This window comes from Aulostomus chinensis, chromosome 10 (genome assembly GCF_037954235.1).
Source record: "Aulostomus chinensis isolate RoL2024-O1b breed Wild chromosome 10, RoL_Achi_v1.0, whole genome shotgun sequence".
NCBI lineage: Eukaryota > Metazoa > Chordata > Actinopteri > Syngnathiformes > Aulostomidae > Aulostomus > Aulostomus chinensis.
Window position 1 is genome coordinate 5,622,288 of NC_141329.1, and position 19,204 is coordinate 5,641,491.

The 19,204-nt window shown below is 44.5% G+C and overlaps 1 protein-coding gene across 2 annotated transcripts in view; it reads right to left on the reverse strand.

Moving 5' to 3' along the window:
- Nucleotides 1-15,887, reverse strand: part of gucy1a2 (guanylate cyclase 1, soluble, alpha 2) — a 40,779-nt gene extending 24,892 nt beyond the window's left edge. Inside the window, exons 1-4 of one of the 2 annotated variants that reach the window (XM_086215741.1) lie at nucleotides 14,567-15,885; nucleotides 7,700-7,761; nucleotides 6,268-6,392; nucleotides 1,429-2,339 (exon numbers count right to left, since the gene is read on the reverse strand). In XM_086215741.1, the coding sequence (XP_086071867.1) occupies nucleotides 1,429-2,339; nucleotides 6,268-6,392; nucleotides 7,700-7,761; nucleotides 14,567-14,878 (1,410 nt within the window). In that variant the 5' untranslated portion in view covers nucleotides 14,879-15,885. Of the gene's footprint in view, nucleotides 1-1,428; nucleotides 2,340-6,267; nucleotides 6,393-7,699; nucleotides 7,762-14,566 lie in introns of both variants that reach the window. The other variant, XM_086215743.1, reaches the window with a different exon arrangement.
- Between the last annotated feature and the right edge of the window lie 3,317 nt (nucleotides 15,888-19,204).

The following is a 19,204-nucleotide window of genomic DNA, read 5'->3' on the forward strand; positions in this document are numbered from 1 at the left end:
ACAATAAATTAGAGACATTGTGGGCCAATCCTGAAGATCTCTACTAGGGTTGGCAAAAAAACGAAGCACGTCCAAATATTATCTTTCCTTGATTATATTCTATAAAGTGTTTTGTCTGTCCTCAGCCTGCTCGTGCTGCAGTGGTGCTGTCAGGCTATCCAGCGCAACGTTTTCCCTGCATATGTGAAACTCAATGTGCACTTGAGAAGAAGCAGTAAGTGACTGAGTTCAGACGCTTAAGATGATAAAATGCACGGATTAGACAAGTCATGTGTCGTCTCTCCAGTGAGCAGAATCACATCCGGTCAGTTTATTTAGATCAAGTGGATTGTAGAAAATGTTTTATGAGAGATTAAACAGCCTGTAGTTCTTAGAGAAGTTGGTTTTGCTTGTTTTAACCTTTCATGGCTTCTCACCTACACACACACACACACACACACACACACACACACACACACATACACACACTCAGTATATAGAACAGCACGGTAGCTGGATTGATCAATCTTGTTTCTGTCAGTGCAGTTCAGCATGAGGGTGTTTGGGTCTGTCACTGGCTGATTGATTGATTGATTCACACTAATTCAAACCCTGGTCCTCCCATAACAGACACCCCTGGGGGCAGAGTAACAGGCAGTGGAGCAGCATTCATTATAGACATTATGACCAACAGTGTGATATTCCTTTTAGAGTATGTTGCAGACAAACTTTAACAATAGCCAAAAAAATACCCTACCGCTAATAAGAATTCCTCGGCGTTTGTTAATCTGTAGCAAATTCATGCATCGCATTTTTAGTGAGTAAATTGAAAAAAAATGTGACTTTTATTTAAATCACCAATTAACGCACAGTACTAAGATGACGCTTTTTACTTGAAGTTTTAAAGGCTAAATTAGGTTCTCATCATCGAATGAGGACGTGTGGTGATTCAACAACCAAATTTGTAGCAACTAAAACTCCAGTATGCCACATACCCTAACCCTATCCCAAAGAACTATGGGTCACCATCACCAACCATAAACTATGGAAAACACTCAGTCCATACATCAGTGCAAACAAGGAAGAATCTAGTTGAGATAGAGCTTTCCTCCAGAGAGCTAAAGTTCCCCAGCAGTGCCCCTTGTATCATAATCTAGCATGGCTCATACGTCCCCCAGTGCAACAACACAGCTCTTTCATTGTTTTAATCATTTCTGGATGACAGTGAAGCTCAATCTGCCTGTAGCAACAAAGGCCGTGTCTTGATTCAATTTATTATTAAGTTTGCTCTCCCCAGGAGATTTGTAGTTGTATCAAAAAAATGGCAGAAGTATTCCTTTATATTTTGGAACTGCATTTTAGTTTATATTACTGGAATTCCTCCCTACAATGTGTGTTAAACAGTAGGATTTGAGCAGTAGCTCCATTTATGTGGCCTGAAAGCTTTACCTTCTCCTTGGTCCCAGCCTGTGTTGTGTCAGGCCTGGTGCGGATGGTAAATGGTGATGCAAGCTTCAGTAGGATGCCCTGAAACGAAGGTTCCATCTTGGGTGACACAATCTCAAAACAGTCCCTGAATGAGAGATTCCGATGAGGCTCAATGCGAGCCTGCCTCCTCAACCCCTCTCCCAGCTGCAGTAGTTCCATGCGAGGGCCCAGAACAAGGTGAAAAGGAAAGGCACGGCAAAACGTGGCCAGGCCGATGCGCAGATCACTGGGGTTGGTGGAAAGGGAGAGAGGGGCCCTCTTGGAGCCCACTGAGGCAGCGTTTGGAAGGGAAGAGAGGGAAGGGGGAGATGACTCCTGGATTTGGAAGGACAGGCATACTGGGGGTACAGAGGTTGGGAATGTAGAGGGTGGAGATGGGGAGGATGAAGGTGAGGCAGTGGGGGATGCAGTCGGAGTGGGTGTAGTGGAGTCACCATCACTGTGTTGTGCATCTTCATTGGGCAATAAGGGAGTTAGAGGTGGCACTTCTTCCACTTCAACTTCAGAATGAAAGATCCGCCTGGCAACAGCTCTGATCAGCCCTGGCATGACCAATCCAACAACGGGGGCAGGATTGAAACAATGAAGAAGCAACACCTTCCCCCTTTCATTTCGTTCTCCTCGGTTTCCTACTTTGTCCAATTTCCTTCTCCCTTTGTCCTCCTCGTAGGGATCCTTGCACTGAAAAGAGGGACTCTCAGATGAAGCACGGCGACCCGTGGAGGTGCGAATGTGTTCCAAAATGGCGTCAAACCCATTGAAAAAGTCCTGGAGGTTCCCGCCTACAGCTCGGAGCACTCGCTCGTTTTCCTCAAAGCAGAGGCCAAAGAATTCCTCTCCGAAATGCTCCCGCAGCTCACAAAACGGTACTCCTGAGAGAAAATAGACGCAAAAGAGGAAGACCCCCAATGTCATTCTTCCAAGAATTCATACAGATGGTCAATCACATGCAAACACTGATCTAAAAATACAGGAAAAAATGATTAAGGGGACACTGCATGTATACATGCTGTCCACTAACCGGTTGATATCATTTCAATGTAGAAATCTGCACTTGAACATGTCTACAAGTACATAAGTGTGTATAACCATTTCCTGATAGGTGCCTTTTACATGAAAAAAGTAGCATATCAACCAGAGAAAATCAGTTTTAATAGAAATCAAACATCAAAGCCTTGTTCAAATGATTTATATTGATGTGATAAAATAATCATGTCTCATGCCTTCTGGCTGTATAATGAGGGCAGAATAAGGGAGGATTACAGAATTAAAGCTAAATTAAAACTGACATTTAATTTAAATAAACCTATAAATCCTCAAAAATGGCTTTCTACATTTTGAGTTTGTGTTTAGATACAAACGAGACAACTAGAGAGAGATGCTAACAATGCAAGAGACGCTGCCTCTGAAGATATTATTCAAGAACGCATACATACACACAAACACACATTTCAAACTTAAATTAACATTTTTTTCACCAGGGACTGCTCATCCACTGGTGCGTGGTGTGGCTGTTACATGCTAGTTGGATGTTTTGCTGTATTTCAGGGTAAACAAGATAAGATACTGTAAGCTGTATAGGCCCCACTGGCAAGGCCTCCTAATTCCATTGATTTTAATAGGTATAGCCTGTTTTAGTTATTGATCAGCTGACCTTTTATTCTTGTTCTTTTTTATTTTCAGGTTATTGTGGAACATTCTATTGGCTCCTGACAGTGCTGCAGCGATGCTAGGTTATTGAAAGATGCATCTATATTTCTATACTGAGTCTCAATTATCTGTTTGTTTGTTTGTTTGTTTGTTTGTTTGTTTTTAGGCTTGTCAAACCGCTTATGGACTACGTGGTGCCGAGCGTGAAGCTTTCATTATTCTCTTCTACAGTCCTGAGCTGTAGGTAGTGAGTACAAGAATGAGCCCGCAGACACAGGTGATCGAACTCGGGCTGGCCCTTCTTTGAAAGGAAAGAAATATGGTTGGGAAACATCCTAGGAACATCCCAGTGGAGATATTCCAGGGACATCCAATTAGGGGAATCCCTGGGTTGATCTACAACAGGCTGATTGGAATATACATTATATTCCATCTGGCCAGGAAACCTGTCGCCATTTAGACGTGGCTTTATAGGAGCCTGCTGTTACGCTGACATGAGAAAATTGGAAAATAATGGATGGATGAGCCCTGCTTTACCCTCACATTCTATAGGGAAGGTCACCAGGTGCTAATTGGGAAACCAGCTGCTGCCTCAGTAAATCGCACACTATAATTACATGTAAATTGCAAGTACAAATTGAAGGGACGGTACATCATAACCTGTTTTAATTCATGTAACTGTGGCCCTAAAAATTTTGTAATTTGTACTACCGGAAATGGGAAGACAGGAGACATGGATGTGATTAGAACAAGACAGGGAGGGGAAAGATGGGCTGGTAAGAAACGAGTGAAGGATGAAGAAGTAGCAGCCACAGTGGTTAGTTAGTGTGTGGCTAACGCATGCAGAAATGGCAGCTCTGCACAACAGAAAGATGGAGGACAAAGGAGGACCAGAAGGAGGAAAAGAACAGTAGACAGAATCAGGAAGAAATCTTATGGTACAGAAGTGGGATGAAGCTGCAACGAGTGACTCACAGAGACATTGTGTGTGTGTGTGTGTGTGAGACCACAGAGACAGTACAAGCCTTGGGAGTGAGTCATACAGTGTATGTGTGTCTGTGTTTTGCATGTGTAAATAGTTGTATATTTGTGTTTTCATGCACACTGGCTGGGCCATGATAGTGTATCTGCCTTTGTCATTAGAAGTGTCTGCAACGTGTTTCAAAGGTCTAGCCTCAGGGGGAGGTCTATGAGTGCTCAACTGTCCACAAATACACAGAAATCATTACTAATACTAAGGGACAGGCATGGACTCGGAGAGCTAGTGAGTGTGTATCTTGGCATGTAATAAAAATAACTGGGAACAGGACAATCCATCCAGAGAAACCAAATAAATGGAACACAAATAGAAACAAATGTAGGCTGTCGTTGCAGTCGTCATCCATGTTTGTTCAGACCCCTAAAACACACTGTGTGGATTGAAGACCTTTGAGTTTTCATGTGTCACAAATCATTATTTTGGCATTTATGATTCATGTTACATATAATTATTCAGAAATATGCTTATTATTATTATTACATAAGTGTGCAGTGGACTAATGGGGAGCTTTGTCACATGGGTCCATGTAGATTATTCATACATTGATTCACTGAATCCTGCAGGGGTGGCTGGAGACCCTGGACAGGTCACCAGTCAATCACAATCACATATAGAGACAGAAAATCACTCACTCTCAGGTTTACAACTCCAACTGATCTAACGTGTATGTTTGGGGTCTATGGGAGGAGGCTGGAGCAGGCGCAGCCATCACACATTGGTAGGTGGGAAAAGTCCATCGCATGCAGCTTGTATCAGTAAAAGCACTGAGCTTGTGGTGGAGAAACAGGAGGCCCCCCTGTCCTGGATGAAGAGGGTGAACTCCTACCAGTCAGACGAATGGAAAACCTAACAGGACTCTTAACAGAGGAACTGATCAAACTGTTTTTCCTGCGGAGACCCAAGATGCACTCGCCCTTGGCCCAGTTGCATTATAATGTGTGTAAGCCTGATTGTCTGCCTGCCCCATGAAGGCCCGGCGTGTCCTGCAGTCACATTGCTCCAGGCCAAACTTCCAGGCCCAGGCTGATATTATTATCGCGCTGCACGAGCCTAATATTTGATCGGAAAACCAGCGCCTCAGATTTTAAATTTCATCTCAAGAGAGGGACAGGGCAAGAGTGAGAATCCATTCCTGCGTCAGGCTCTACTGTACAGACACAAACCTGACTGAAAAGTGAGGAATTTGCAGCCTTGCTACTTGGTTTAACATACGGCAAGTGAGCAAATGACAAATCAATTCAAGAATCCTGTCATGCCGTCCCAGCACTGCAGTACCGCACAGTTTTGCTGTGATTTATTTGCAAAAAAATGTTGTTTTTTTCTTTTTAAAACATTCTTTTAGACATTGATGTAAAATTTTGTCATAGTGTGCAAATTCTTGAATTATTGCCCCAAAAAAATCCTGTTGAGGTCACAGTCCAAGTCCCAGTGTGCATTTGCTCCAAATCTGAAGAAATTCTCTGACAGCATCGCTGTGATGTGTTGCTGAAAATGGTCTGGCGGAAAAAAACACTATTCCTTAAATCAGACCAGCCGCCAGCTTGGAAGACGAACAATGCCATATGAACCAACATTTGCTTTTGAAAGTGAAAATAGAATGAATTATCCTGCTAATGCTCTATAGTACGTGACACCGGCTTGTATATACACCTGACCACCTGTCATGCCAATTAGGATAAATGAAAGGAACAGCAACGAGGCACAGGGGAGAAGGTTACTAATGTTACATTTGGCGAGACAGGCAGACGCTTTTGTTTTGACGACTTTAAAATTAATGGTATCAGCTGTGAAACTGGCGCCATTCGAGTCCATCTCTCCCGACAGATTCAAGCCCAGCGTTTCCTGATTTTCCATAGGTCCAAGTTCCAGCTTTCAAATGGACAGGTCCAGTTTAGCTGCTTTTCCTTCGGGTCTCTTAGGGTTTGGGCAGACATTTTCAGAGCCAGTCAAGACCTCTAATTTCCTCTAGAAGCTAAATCCCCTCCTGTCCTACATTTTGCACTGTCAAACACACCCAGAAACAATCCTTCACACACACACTTCGTACTTCACAGTGTATTCTTACCCAGTATGGTGGCCATGTACTTTCGTACTTCACAGTGTATTCTTACCCAGTATGGTGGCCATGTACTGTAGAATTTGAAGAACATCCTCCTCCGAACCAGAATTTTCTAGAAATGGACACTTCTCTTCCCTCTTCTCTCTTCGTCTCTCCTCACTTCCAACATCTTGACACCTGTGAAAGACCCAAACCAACCATCCAGTGAATTAAGAAGGATTAGCCATGAAAATTAAAATACAATATGTCATAATGGAATAGTACTCGGCCTAAATTAGAATATGTTTTTTGTGATGAAGGTCAGTGGTTCTTTAACTTTGTCCATGAATACATCCCCTGGGAATTTTTTTCTCTTGCCCAGTGGCCCCCGAGCAGCAGAGAAACATTTGGCCGAAAAAAATATGTTGCAACATGGCAGCTTGGTGGTAGGTTTTCCAGCTGTCCTTGCGGAAAATGAGTCCTATCACAAATGTGATATAGGAATCAGTTTAGGGTTTTCAAATGATTTTTTTTTTTTTTTAGCAATTATGCAAGAATGATTGATTTTTTCAGCTGAGATCCGTATTTGTTGAGGTGAATGAGTCCAATGAAGCTGCAGGACTGACCAGGCTGGGTGCTCAAGGCCACTCACAGTCATTTGGCTGCTTTGACAACAAAGTCTTTCTAGGCAAGTCTCATTACCTGGCAGCCATGTTCATGTCTAAATGAACTGGGAGGGATCCACAAGTCCACGTTACAACATTGCACATTAAGTACAAACAGTCAAATATAGTGAAATATAACAATGCAGAAAACTTTTGGGGAATATAAGGTTTAAAAGTCCTTTTTTTGCACCAGTTACATTGTCTGTGAATCCAGGAGAGAAAAACGTGATGAAATAAAGTAAGACTGAGATATAAAGGAGAGTGGACTGGAGAGAAAAAGCCAACTCGCAAAGAGAAATCAAAATCAAAAGTGCTTTCAAACCTGGCTCTGTATTTGAAGGTAGCCTCATGTGCTTCATGGGCATTGTTATCACAGTCTGCTCCTGACTGTGCACTTGCTACTGAGATTCATTGTTTTGACAGACGGGGACAGTGACAGAAAGCCAGAGACAAGACATGACAGCGTGTGTATCCATGTGTGCACACGTGTGTGTGTCTCCAAGTCTCTCGTTGTGTCAGTGTGATCAAAAAAGAGACGGAGAAGACAGGGATCCAGGGAATGAAGGGTAGATGACAGGCTGAAGGAGGCACAACAGGTCTGTGTGTGTGTGTGTGTGTGTGTGTGTGTGTGTGTGTGTGTGTGTGTGTGTGTGTGTTTGACAAACAGAGAAACAGACAGACAAACAAGTGGGAAACATGGAGGCGAAGGGTGGAGAGGGCGATCGGGACAGCCAGATGAGACAGCAGGTAGACGGCAAAGCGGCAGACAGTCGCTGAGTGACGAGACTGATGAAAGACAAGCAGTCAGAGACAGACAGCAAGCCTGCAAGACAATCCTACCTGATCTCTTGCTGTCTGTAGAATTGCAGAGATCGCTGGAGAGCCTCCTGAACAGTTTGCGTCTGCAAGACAAAGTTAAACGTTAGACAAGGACGTTGGCGTGTCACTGCATTTACTGCCCCGCAAAACTGCAACTCTGTGTGTTCTCAGCAACTCCACAATAATAAAATAGAAAACTATACAACACAGTATAAATAAATCAAATGGTAATGAACCCTACACTTAGCCTGTCAATTGATGAAGTGATTACACGGCAAATGTGATTAACCCTAATTAATTATGATTAAAAACATTTCTGGGGTTTATGTGATATTTATATAGCGCTGTAAACATGGAGAAATACATTGAAGAGGAGAGCTATTTTTATGTCTCAACTCCAAGAGCGTTCACAGAAATGATGAGTTGGACCTTCACCAAGAGTTTTGCTCAACAGCTTGGAATGATACACAGAAACATACAAGGTGTGTGTTCTCCCTCAAAAACCTAGTTTTGAACAGAACAGTGCATGAGTGAGTGTGTGTGTGTGTGTGTGTGTGTGTGTGTGTGTGTGTGTGTGTGTGTGTGTGCAGAAGTGCGATCATGTGTGGCGTAATGTTTAACATATAATACTTTATGTGCATTTTAAACAACCTAAATAACACACTGACCTCACTGGACCTTCACAAGTATGGAACAAAACACACACAAATTCAATATAGACCAAAGTGAACTGAGAAAAGTAACAACCGCCCTAAAGTACCACCTGAACTGGAACTGCAGTCATGATACATTTGAAACCATTTCAAGGCCCACAGACCTCATAAAAAAAACATTTGCAAACATTGTTATCACTTTAAGCAAGAACATATTTGGGTTTTGCATCATTAAGTGGCCTCATTTTGATTCAGTCAGTGCTTGTGACCAGAACATGAATACCGAGCGGAACTCCAGGATGTCAGTATTAGTTGGTAATGGTGGCGTTAAGCAGGTCAAAAATAAACGTAATGTTACGCACTGGGTACAGACCCGGTGTCTTTTAAGCATCTCATAAATCCATTTATTTTTTAAAAGAAATATACAAAAGTTACATTGATAAAATAAAAAAAGATAAATACATCTGAAATGTATATGTAAAAAGACGAATTAAAAAGCTCATAGTCGTCAGTACACTGCTTAAAGATTGAACAAATGAGATAGTTTACAGACATATATGTGTGCGTGTGTGTGTGTGTGTGTGTGTGTGTGTGCGCGCGTGTGTGCGTGTGTGTATGCTAGCACATATCGAACATATATGTATTTATAGGCTTTTGAGGTATTGCCTTGGTTTATTCATCTAGACCAGCAATCAGAGTAATCACTGCTGGATTGCAGATATGTGTGTGTGTGAGTGTGTGTGTATCTCAGTCCAGCTGGTGTATTTTGTGTATCTGACAGACTAAGCCTGCGAGGGCGGGTCCAATGTGATTATCTGTGATACAGCTCAAATGCAAGGCTGTAGTGACAACACTAGAACACAGTGTGCCAGCTGGAGAGGTCATTCTGAGGCCTCCGCCCACTACGGACAGTTACAGGAGTGATTTCAAGTGCATGAGCGTGAATGTGTGTGTGTGTGTGTGTGTGTGTGTGTGTGTGTGTGTGTGTGTGTGTGTGTGTGTGTGTGTGTGTGAAGAAACAGAGGGAGCAAGAGAAAGAGGGAGACTAGTGAGTTGTAGAGTTGCAGAGCCAAAACGGGGCAGCAAGAAACAAGAAAGATGGTGCAGTGGTTCCTTCACTCTCTTGTGACATTTGGGTTTCACGTCATCATAGCTGGCTGACAGTCAGTCAGTTTAAAAAAGGCTGATAAAGAAATATTTTCATTTTTAACTCCAGGGATGAATCAACAGGAGACGCTCGATTCGTGCAAATGTTCAGACTTCCCTTTATGTCAACTCTCTATTCCCCACTTCCACGTGTGCGCAAAAAACAGACATGTTATTTCCTCGTGCCACTCTGCTCCCAGGGTGCCCTCAATCCAGCTATTCATTTACCACAGAGCATGCACAATCTACAATATGACGGCACACACAGGTACCAACTGTTATCAGCAGCACACACACACACGTGCAAACATGTTGTCCACTACATCATCATTAGCCTGCATTGTTGCCATCCCAGGCATGTTTACTGGACACACAACTCAATACCCCATCGCACATTAGTCCCGCTCAGTCACACACACAAATCTGCATGGATGGCAGCAGAGCAATCAAGGGTCACACACACAAACACGCACTCTGAGGGGCGCTGTTAGAAACAGAATGTTTAGCCAAATTTAGATGTAAACAATATTATTATGCCAATCATGACAGTGTGTAGACAAATTAAATGTGGCGGTGAAAAGATCGGGCGCCAGCTGCCTGTACAGGCCTTTTACTCTTTTTTTGTTTTGTCCTCTGTTGGTCTTTTTTTCAAACTGGCCTGTCTCCTTTATTTGCTTGGTCTCTTTACATTGGAAGGGAACCAAAATCTCACCCATACTCACTCTTGTAGCTCTCACTCTGCCTGGGTCATTCGCTTCACTCCTGTATGTGAATCAGTCTGTGTGGCCACTGTAACTCTTTCTTACAACAGACACACACAAACACACACACACACAGTAAAGTGGACTTGCTTGTCCGGTCCTCCTCTTGTTACATCGCCCTCTTCCAAAGTTCCATTAGCATGACCTGCTCTAATGTGGAAGACTGTCATCAAAAAAGAAAAAAGAAACATGTACACCAGATGAGATCATCTTTTATCCATCGGCTCAGTTTTTCCCAACACACACTCCGAAACACACCCATGCAGTTAACCAGAGCAATAAAAATCTATTATAATGTTCTGAACTTTCACCTTTGAGGGCGCACAAATATGTCACTGTATTTTGTATTTTTAGAAGTGACGTGAAGCTGAACTTGATGAATGTCTTGACCATTGTCTTTGAATCCTGCTACAAACATGTTTTATATAAGCACCTTTGTATCAAATACATGATCCATTTAGTGTGTTGTAATAATTGCATTTAACAATTGAATTCTGACTCCCTCGGATCAGTCGGTATGATCTTTGGAACCCAGGATGGGAACCATGGGGGTTGCGGGGGGGGGGGGGGGGGGGGGGCGCTGGAGCCAATCCCAGGACGGGTCACAGTTAATCAAGAGGGCTGACACATAGTAACAGACAACCATTCACACCGACAGGCAATTAAGAGTCACCGATTAACCCCATGCTTTTGGTGTGTGGAAGGAAGCCAGCAATCACAGAGGGAACTCACACAGGGAAAACATGCAATCAGCCCACTGAAAGGCCAGCCAACAGGTCCGGCGCTCTCGCCACCACACAGCGCCAGCGACAGTAACGACGGACTGCCCAGACAACCTCAGGCTCAATAGCCGTGTCCTGCAATAGTGGATTCTGCACAAACTTTAAAATGCTGTGTGATAAATAGTGTGCAACTCAGACAGCTTCAACTCCGGAAGGGGGAGCGAAACCACTGTGAAAGTGACGCTTGTCACTCAAGTACTCGCAAATAGCCGGCGCGTTCAGTCGAGCCAACTAGTCCACCTTCATCCTCGGTCATAGAAGTGGGAGGGAAGAAACTGTTTTTAGCTCAACTCAAAGTGTTGGTGGATTATTGATCATAAGGAAGGATACAGAAGACGTGGATTATTCTGGATGGTGCTTGACAGTTCGCAAGCACACATTTTTGATTAAAAGGGTCACTATTAGCTAAATGTTCATGGCTGGCTATTTCTGCTTTCTGGAATCACAAAGAAGTGATGCACCCGTGAAAAATAATCTTCCAGATGTCCGGGACACCTACTTGAGTGGCAAAAAATACACTTTTTGAGTGAAGAATCACTTTGAGATCAACTTCAGCAGTTGGTTTTTAGAAATCAGCCCCAATCATGCAAAAGGAACAAGACAGCACCACCCTGCAGGAGAGGGCGAGGTACTGGCCAGTATCTGTTCACTCACGACTATTCGCATTCTTTTTAAAACACACTCATAAAACAGGGACCACATACTTATGGATTTTCCAGAATACACGCATAAATATCATCTCGCACTTGTGGCACACTTTTCAGCTTTTCTCCCAGACACTTTTTAGCCTTTTGATCAGCGTCACAGGTCACCAAGCCTGCGAAACGGAGAGCGGGAGAGAAAATGAATGTGTGTTGCTTCTGGGTCAGTGTGGTCAGGGTGAAGACAACCACAGAGAGAGCATGCTCTGTTCTCTCTGTCACGGTCCATTGCAGTCAACAACAGACACTGCTGCAGCACGCAGCCACCAAGCATGTGAGTGACGGAGGTGTGTGAGAGAACAAAAACCATAGTAAACAGTGAGCGAGTGATGATCCTGATGTCTGACCCTGATGAACATTCTCAGGAGTGTAAACTTCAAGACTCTTTTAAAGGGTTTACTTTGACCGTCGTACAATCATACTATCATTGTACCAGTGTCAAAAGGCTCATAAAATGCCAGTAATAAAGTTTCTTGCATTCGCTTCCAGGACAAGTGAGTGAGAGAGGTCTTTGTGGTCTCTACCAAGCCTGCAAGAACCATCGAAATCAAGTTGTTTGCCATGAACCCAAATCCATAAACAGAAAGTGGCCATGGAGCTCTACAGATGCAATTTAGCAACAACAACAACAACAACAACAAAAAAGTCTTGTCTAGCCTGAAAACACAACAGCACTTCAATTATGAGCTGAGAAAATCCAAACAGATTTCAGTTCAGATGAGCAAAAACCTCCTGGATCAGAAATACAGACCAGGGCAAAACATGAGGTGCAGTCATCTATCTGTTGTCCATCAAGCCGCATGTTTGTTACTCCACCTTTCGCTCTCTTCACAGCAAATGTGGGCTGTGTGACTAAAGCATGATGGGACTATTGGGGTGACGGTGGACAGGAGCTCCACGCACCCTGCTGTAGGCATCTCTCTACTCTGAGATAAACTACAGAAACACATAACAATGGTGAGCAGAAAAAAAAATCGGATCCAGTCAAAGAAAGGCTGCTACGCCAGGGAAGGGAAAAGAAATCCTAGGAAGCGGTAATAAGGAAATTCTCCAACACAAGAACACTGGTCGAAATTGATCCTCACACTCTGCAGAAGTAAAGAAGCAGTAGAGAACAAGATCTGGGGCTCCTTGTCAGTCTCTCCACTAAAGCTACTGGCATTTTTATTGACTTCATGGACCTGCTGATCTCATTTCCATACAAGACGTAAAGGTAAATGAAGCTAATGTTGGTCACTTTTAACTTTGTTCGTTTCTGTTTTCTGCATCTTACACACCGTCAAAAAATTACACACCCTTTTACCTTGGCACATATCAACATATTTAAAAGAACAACAAAAAAAAATAGTTACCTTTGTTACAGCTGAAGTTGGATGAGCAAGAGCCAGAACACATGACTAACTTCCTTCCCTTTAACCTTCAATGTGTCAGTAAACATCCTGTAATTGTGATATCTGAAGTAAGACGCACAATAGAGGAGAACTTTGAGATCGGTCGTCTTGATTGAGGCCAGAACGAGGCTGTCAAACTCATCTCAGTCCCTCAGCAGATGGGGTTTGTTCGGTCGCCATGGAGACAGTAGAGTGACCCGGTGTGAAGTGTGCGACTTCGGAGGCTGCAGAACTTCTTTAGCCTCCGTCACACATTTAGCATCCTCAGCAAAGAAGTCACCGATGTCAACACTTGTTCTGCTGCATGAATAATACTGGAGTAAGAGAAGCGCTGCACGATTTGGTGAAAAAGTCATATTGGGATAATAGTCAGTTTTAGATGAAATAAACAATGAGATCATGAGCCTTCTTGCTTGGTTATCAAGGAAAATGCACAAATTTCTAGTGATTTTGATTAAAATTTCCCAACATGCACATTAAAAGTAGCATAAAAAAAACCACAAAAACTAATATTTACGCTGTACTGTTTTCGGAGTGAAAATGTTTTACTAAATCAAATAAAGGGAAACCACATATTCGATACCATTTCTGCAACATCAACATCTTTATCGACTGTCCAAAACAATCGTTGCCTTTTTAGCGGTGTGACATCGCAACTGTGACATGATGGGTCGTGCGACATGAGGACATGATGTTAAGAGATGCCACTGACAAGTTATCAGGTCTTGTAGAGTTTTACACACCAGCTGACATTCAACCTGCCTGTGTGGTGACGGTATGGTACAATATACTGGTGTGTGTCATTGTGATTTAATGCAATCAAGCCCCCAACTGACCCCCATCACTGCAGTGAATATCTTAACCACACACACACACACACACACACACACACACACACACACACACACACACACACACCATCCATCACAATTGGACTCGGTTCTAATAGCTGCTGGATTACATTACAGCCTGTAATAAAACGGGGACACACAAACAGACTCGTACGTCACGCTCCTTATATCATAACATATACACAGACAGGGCATGCCTCGCTCACACACCACAGCAACATATTTGTTATATAATCACAGGTCACAGGCCAGGCAAGGAAAAGAGCGGCACATCACACACCTTCTCAAGGAAAATGTGGAGTAGGAGACGGAATTCCGTCTTGGCCTGGCGCTTGAACTTTGGTGACAGCCGTGGGGAGCGGAATCCCTCTGGCTGTTTGGGTGGCAAACGCCTCCAATGAGTGACAAACAAGATCTCGCGCAATTTGAATGGACCTCACTGGTGTTCAAACCAATAAATTTACTGGCTGATATTAATTTTGAGAATGAAGACTATTTAAGGCTGGCACTCCAAACAGGCCAGGCCAATAAGTACAAAGTACCTGACAGACCTGCGTGTGTGTGTGTGTGTGTGTATGTGTGTGTGTAGGTAGGTAGGCCTACCGTGGGTGAGGTCAGCCGCCGCAAGCTCTCCCCCAGCGAGTCCAAGTTCACCCGTCTCCTCCTGGTCACCCTCTTGTGGGGTCCTTGCTGCTCCTCACCGGCCGGGTACATCGACCTCTCGGCGGGGCTGCGGCCGTTCCACAGCACCGCTCTATGCGCGGAGGGGAAGGAGGAGAAGGGGCAGCCTCGGCTCTCCTCCGCCGGCTCCAGCCCGCTGTCCCCTCCGTCTCCCCCGGGGCTTTCGAGCCCACAGTCCGAGCCCACCGAGCTGCTGAACGACTCGGAGGAGATCTTGCGCGACGACGAGGACATGGTGGTGAGGAAGAGGAGGATGGTGATGATGACAGTGTTGAGGGTGATGATAATGAGGATGATGCTACAGTCAGGTCCGTACCACGTCCACCTCTACGCCGGGGATTCATCAGATAGTGGGGGGTGAGAGGGTGGGTGATTGGGGTGAGGGAGGGTGAGAACCGTCTGTGTAATTATATATGCATATGAGTTGAGTGTTTGGATGCCCGTGTTGTTGTTGTCCAGGTGTGTCTCTGAGTGCATGAGATGTCTGCGTGTGAGAGCCTTTTCAGAGGGAGAGGGGGGGATCGACCGAGAACCAGAGCACTAACGGCACGCAAACATTTATGTAAGGGGGGGGGGGGTTATCGCTTTCTAAAAACCACCCTCCTTTACCCCTTAAACTCGTGGGAAGCCAAACACACCCCCGGGATGCTTCAAATGCACAGCAGAAGCAGACGACCCCTCGCAGCGGTATTTTAGATTTGCAAAAAGCCGCACGGCTGCTAGCTTACAGATGGTGGAGCTCGACTGGCGCCGGCGGACGTTAGCCTACCTCCACTGATGACAAAAAGAGGATAAAATGACAAATGTCGCCAAAGTCAACCACATGTTGGTCCGCCACGTTAATTCCGACACACGTTAATTACTCCTCCGCCAAACGTTGCATTTCAGCATCCGAAGAAGGTGGCGCGTCCTCTCTCCTTCGCCACTTTGGAGGCAAAGAAATCTCCCCAAAATCAGGGCAGATGCGCCTGCTTCCTTCGCTCCTCCGTCCCCGCTCCCGTCCTCTGCGGCAGCGGCTCCCGCGTCTGTCGTCCTCGCATCATCCGCTTCTTTACATTCTTCACCGCTGCCCCTCGTCTCCGCTCGTCTTGTCAGTGGCGGTCATGGCTCGGAGGGCGGGCACCGAGGTGGCTGAGGTGGAGGTGTGCGAGAGGTGGAGGTGTGCGAGAGATAGAGAGCAGCCGGGAGAGAGTGCGTCGTCTGCCAGCTGCTGCAGCCGCAGTGATGTCCTGCAGCTCAGACGCTTCACCTCAGCCAGCTGCCTGTACGGAGCCCTGGAGCGGCCAGAGAGGTTCTCATTACTGCGGGGATAGAGGGACATTTTTTTGAGGCCACAAAATAGAACTTGCTCCCTCAATTTAATTATTTTACGAGAGGACGGGAGAGATAACTTGTTCCAAGTATTAAGAGATTTTTTAAGGTCAAAATATATATTAAATTATCTCACCAATTCATTCATTCTTAGCCAGAGATATAACTTGATTAAAATATAGACAAATAATCTAAATTTAGGGGGAAATGTATATCCTGTTGCCACCAGTTCACAAATAAAATAATATTTATTTATTTTGAGTTCACAAGATAAAACTTGGTTTAAAGTCAACAGAATTTAGGCCAATGGCTTCTGCGCTCTTGACCTTGTCTTGAGCCGGCGTGAAATTATGTAAATCAGGGTGCGGCATCCCCGGGAGCTGATTGGACCAGTCACCACCACTCGCCCCGCCCCTAAGTTCTCCTACGCCCGTTAGGCCGTTGGGCACTACCCCGAGAGCGAGATTCGCTCGTGGCTACCGCGACTTAATGGGAGCTGCCGTGTGTCTGTCACGCGCGAGATGTAGCTCGGTCCGGATGAGGAACCGCTCGGACGAGCAGGGGTGGAATTCTAATACAAAGTTGGTAAAATGCAGGCTTGCTTGCTAGCCACCTCCGATCACAGTCACCAGAGTGAGTCTCGATGTTCTATACACCAGATGTCTACGCCGGTGCTTCTCGTCTTCCTGACAATCGGCGGACGCAGGAGAAGATGGGGGCGGAGTTAATTTGGGACAAGACCTTGGGCGATCCAATCAGCTCCTAGAGATGGCACCTTGTGATTTACATACCGTACTCAAGATCCCTTCAACGACTTGTTCATGTACGATAGCTAGAATAGGTAGGATGAAACCTTAACTGCCAGTTTGTATATTTTGAGGGCAACAAGTTATTATTTTTAATATAATTTTCCCTCCATTTATTTAACTCATGGCCGCAAGATGTAGCATGTTACAAATGATAACAATGAAAAAAAAATAATTCTTGTGTTAGAAGTTCAGAGTGGGGCGACATGGCTCAGAGGTAGAGTGGCCATCTAGCAACGGAAGGGTCGCTGGTTCAATCCGCACTTCCCCTGGAGACCATGTCAAAGTGTCCTTTAGCAAGATACTGAACCCCTAATCGCTCCTGATGGCCCTGCAAGGGACTGGCCTCTCGCCCACTGTCAGCTGGGATAGGCTCCAGCCCCCCCTCCCCCCAACTTTAAGTGGTATAGAAAATGAATGGATGGATGGATGGATGGATGGATGGGCTCCTTCACAAATGCTTCATTTGCTTGTTCTTGTGTCAAACCTGTGAGCATCAAGCACAATCCAAGTTCAGCCGCTGGTATAATAATGCCAATACACCCTGGTTGCTGTTGGTGCGAAGACAAATCTGCAAACTGAATTTTTTATCAACTTCATGTGTGGTAAAAAGATCTGATGACAAAATTTATGGGCTTTTTTTTTTTTGCTGTCACAACTTTGAAGCAGGAAACTTTCCTATTATGTTTCCAGCATGTGCGTCAGGGCCGGTTGCATCATAAATCAGCAGTAATTTGATTTGTCCGCCACCCTTAACTGATAAGTCTTCTAGAAAATGGATGGATGGAAGTTCAAAGCCTTTTTAAAAGAGCATTTTTGTCCATGCGCCGGGAGGTCAGACCTCCAGAATCTGTTTTAAGAAAATACTTGCAATACAATCACATGTCCATATCCCCCAGTGAGAACTATAAAGCACATTTGGCTGTTTAGGAACGACTACTTAGTAGTTTGTTACTCATTTGCTGTCCATAGACCATCTTTACATCTGTTATGGACTTAATGCTTTTTTTTTCATGTCAGCAGTTGAAAACTCACATATAGTTTTATTTACCCTAATTTCCTTGGCTTTGGAGTTACATTTAAATTCTTCCTCTGTTCAACATGGTGTTTAGGTTCACGTTCTCGTCGGTGAATGCCTGAGATTCTCTGTGTGGAATGATGTATGTGGTGAAAGAAGCGTATATTTTCTTTGTGCTCAATGGAAAACTTGATCCTGCAAATATTTTGGAAGTTCATCTTGGTCCAAAATTCAAACAAGAATAATGTGGAAACTTGAAGCCTCCAATGCACAAACATTGGGTTTATGTGTGAAATAAAGAAAAGATTTGTGCAGTCATGTAACCTGGATTTGAGGGTGAAAGTAGTTTTAAGGATTTCAATGTGATAAGATCATCAAATAGGTGAAAGATTAAAAGTTTGGTGGAGAATCTGCAACAACCTCTACCGGGTTAATTCAGCAGTAACGCCATGAGAGCAACGCAACATCAATTAACTATCCAAATTATAGTTTGGTAACTATTGCTGATTCTTCCTGCATGGTGTCATTAACGGCTCCTAAAACTGTGCCATGTTGGCGGGCAAATAAAACAGGTGATTGTTCCTCAATTAAATAACTGGAACTGACAATCAAGCTACATCTGATTGTAATCCAACAACAGTCATGGCCATTAATCCAAGTTCATGGCAACGGGCCAGATGTGTTCAACATGGGTGTACGAGGACTAATACGGCTCCACAGGCAGATAATGGAGCTGGCAGCAGTCGCACACGCTTGTTGCCTCCCATCAGAGAACAGGATGATGCTCGTGTCTGGCACTAATCACAGCCATGACCTTGACCTCGCCTGGCAGTGCATGTCTGTTCATTAGGGGACCCGAAAGGGACGAGCGAGAAGACACTGAAACAGACATGAAGCAGCATGCACGCATGCACGGGCGCGCACACGCACACACACACACACGCGCGCGCGCGCAAATGCAAAGCTCACTGCAATTTCCTGGAGGTGAATACTAATTCATCTGACTTTCTGGAGCAGCATGACCTCAACACACTGCACTGAATGTTGCCACACACTGACTTCCTCCACTGGCACACACACGCACTCTCTTTCCTTATCTGGCTGCTTGCTCTCAGCAATCAGTCTGCCATCCATCAGTAATAATGTGGGCATTTAATAAAGCCAACACTACAATGGAATAAATAATGTTCCAGAGCAGATAAGCCTGCTAGCGGAGGGACTGCCTTGAGCTGGCAGCCAGCCATCTATAGCTGAGTGCAGACAGGGCAACAGCTCAGTAAGTGTGCTATTGTGGAATTAAGGAGTAGACAAAAAGGGCATGGTATTCTCATTGAGTAGGTACACGGAACATGGATGGCATCAGATTTTAATATTGTTATTATGTTTGCCGCAGCTTGGATATTTAGGAATTACACAGGGTTGACA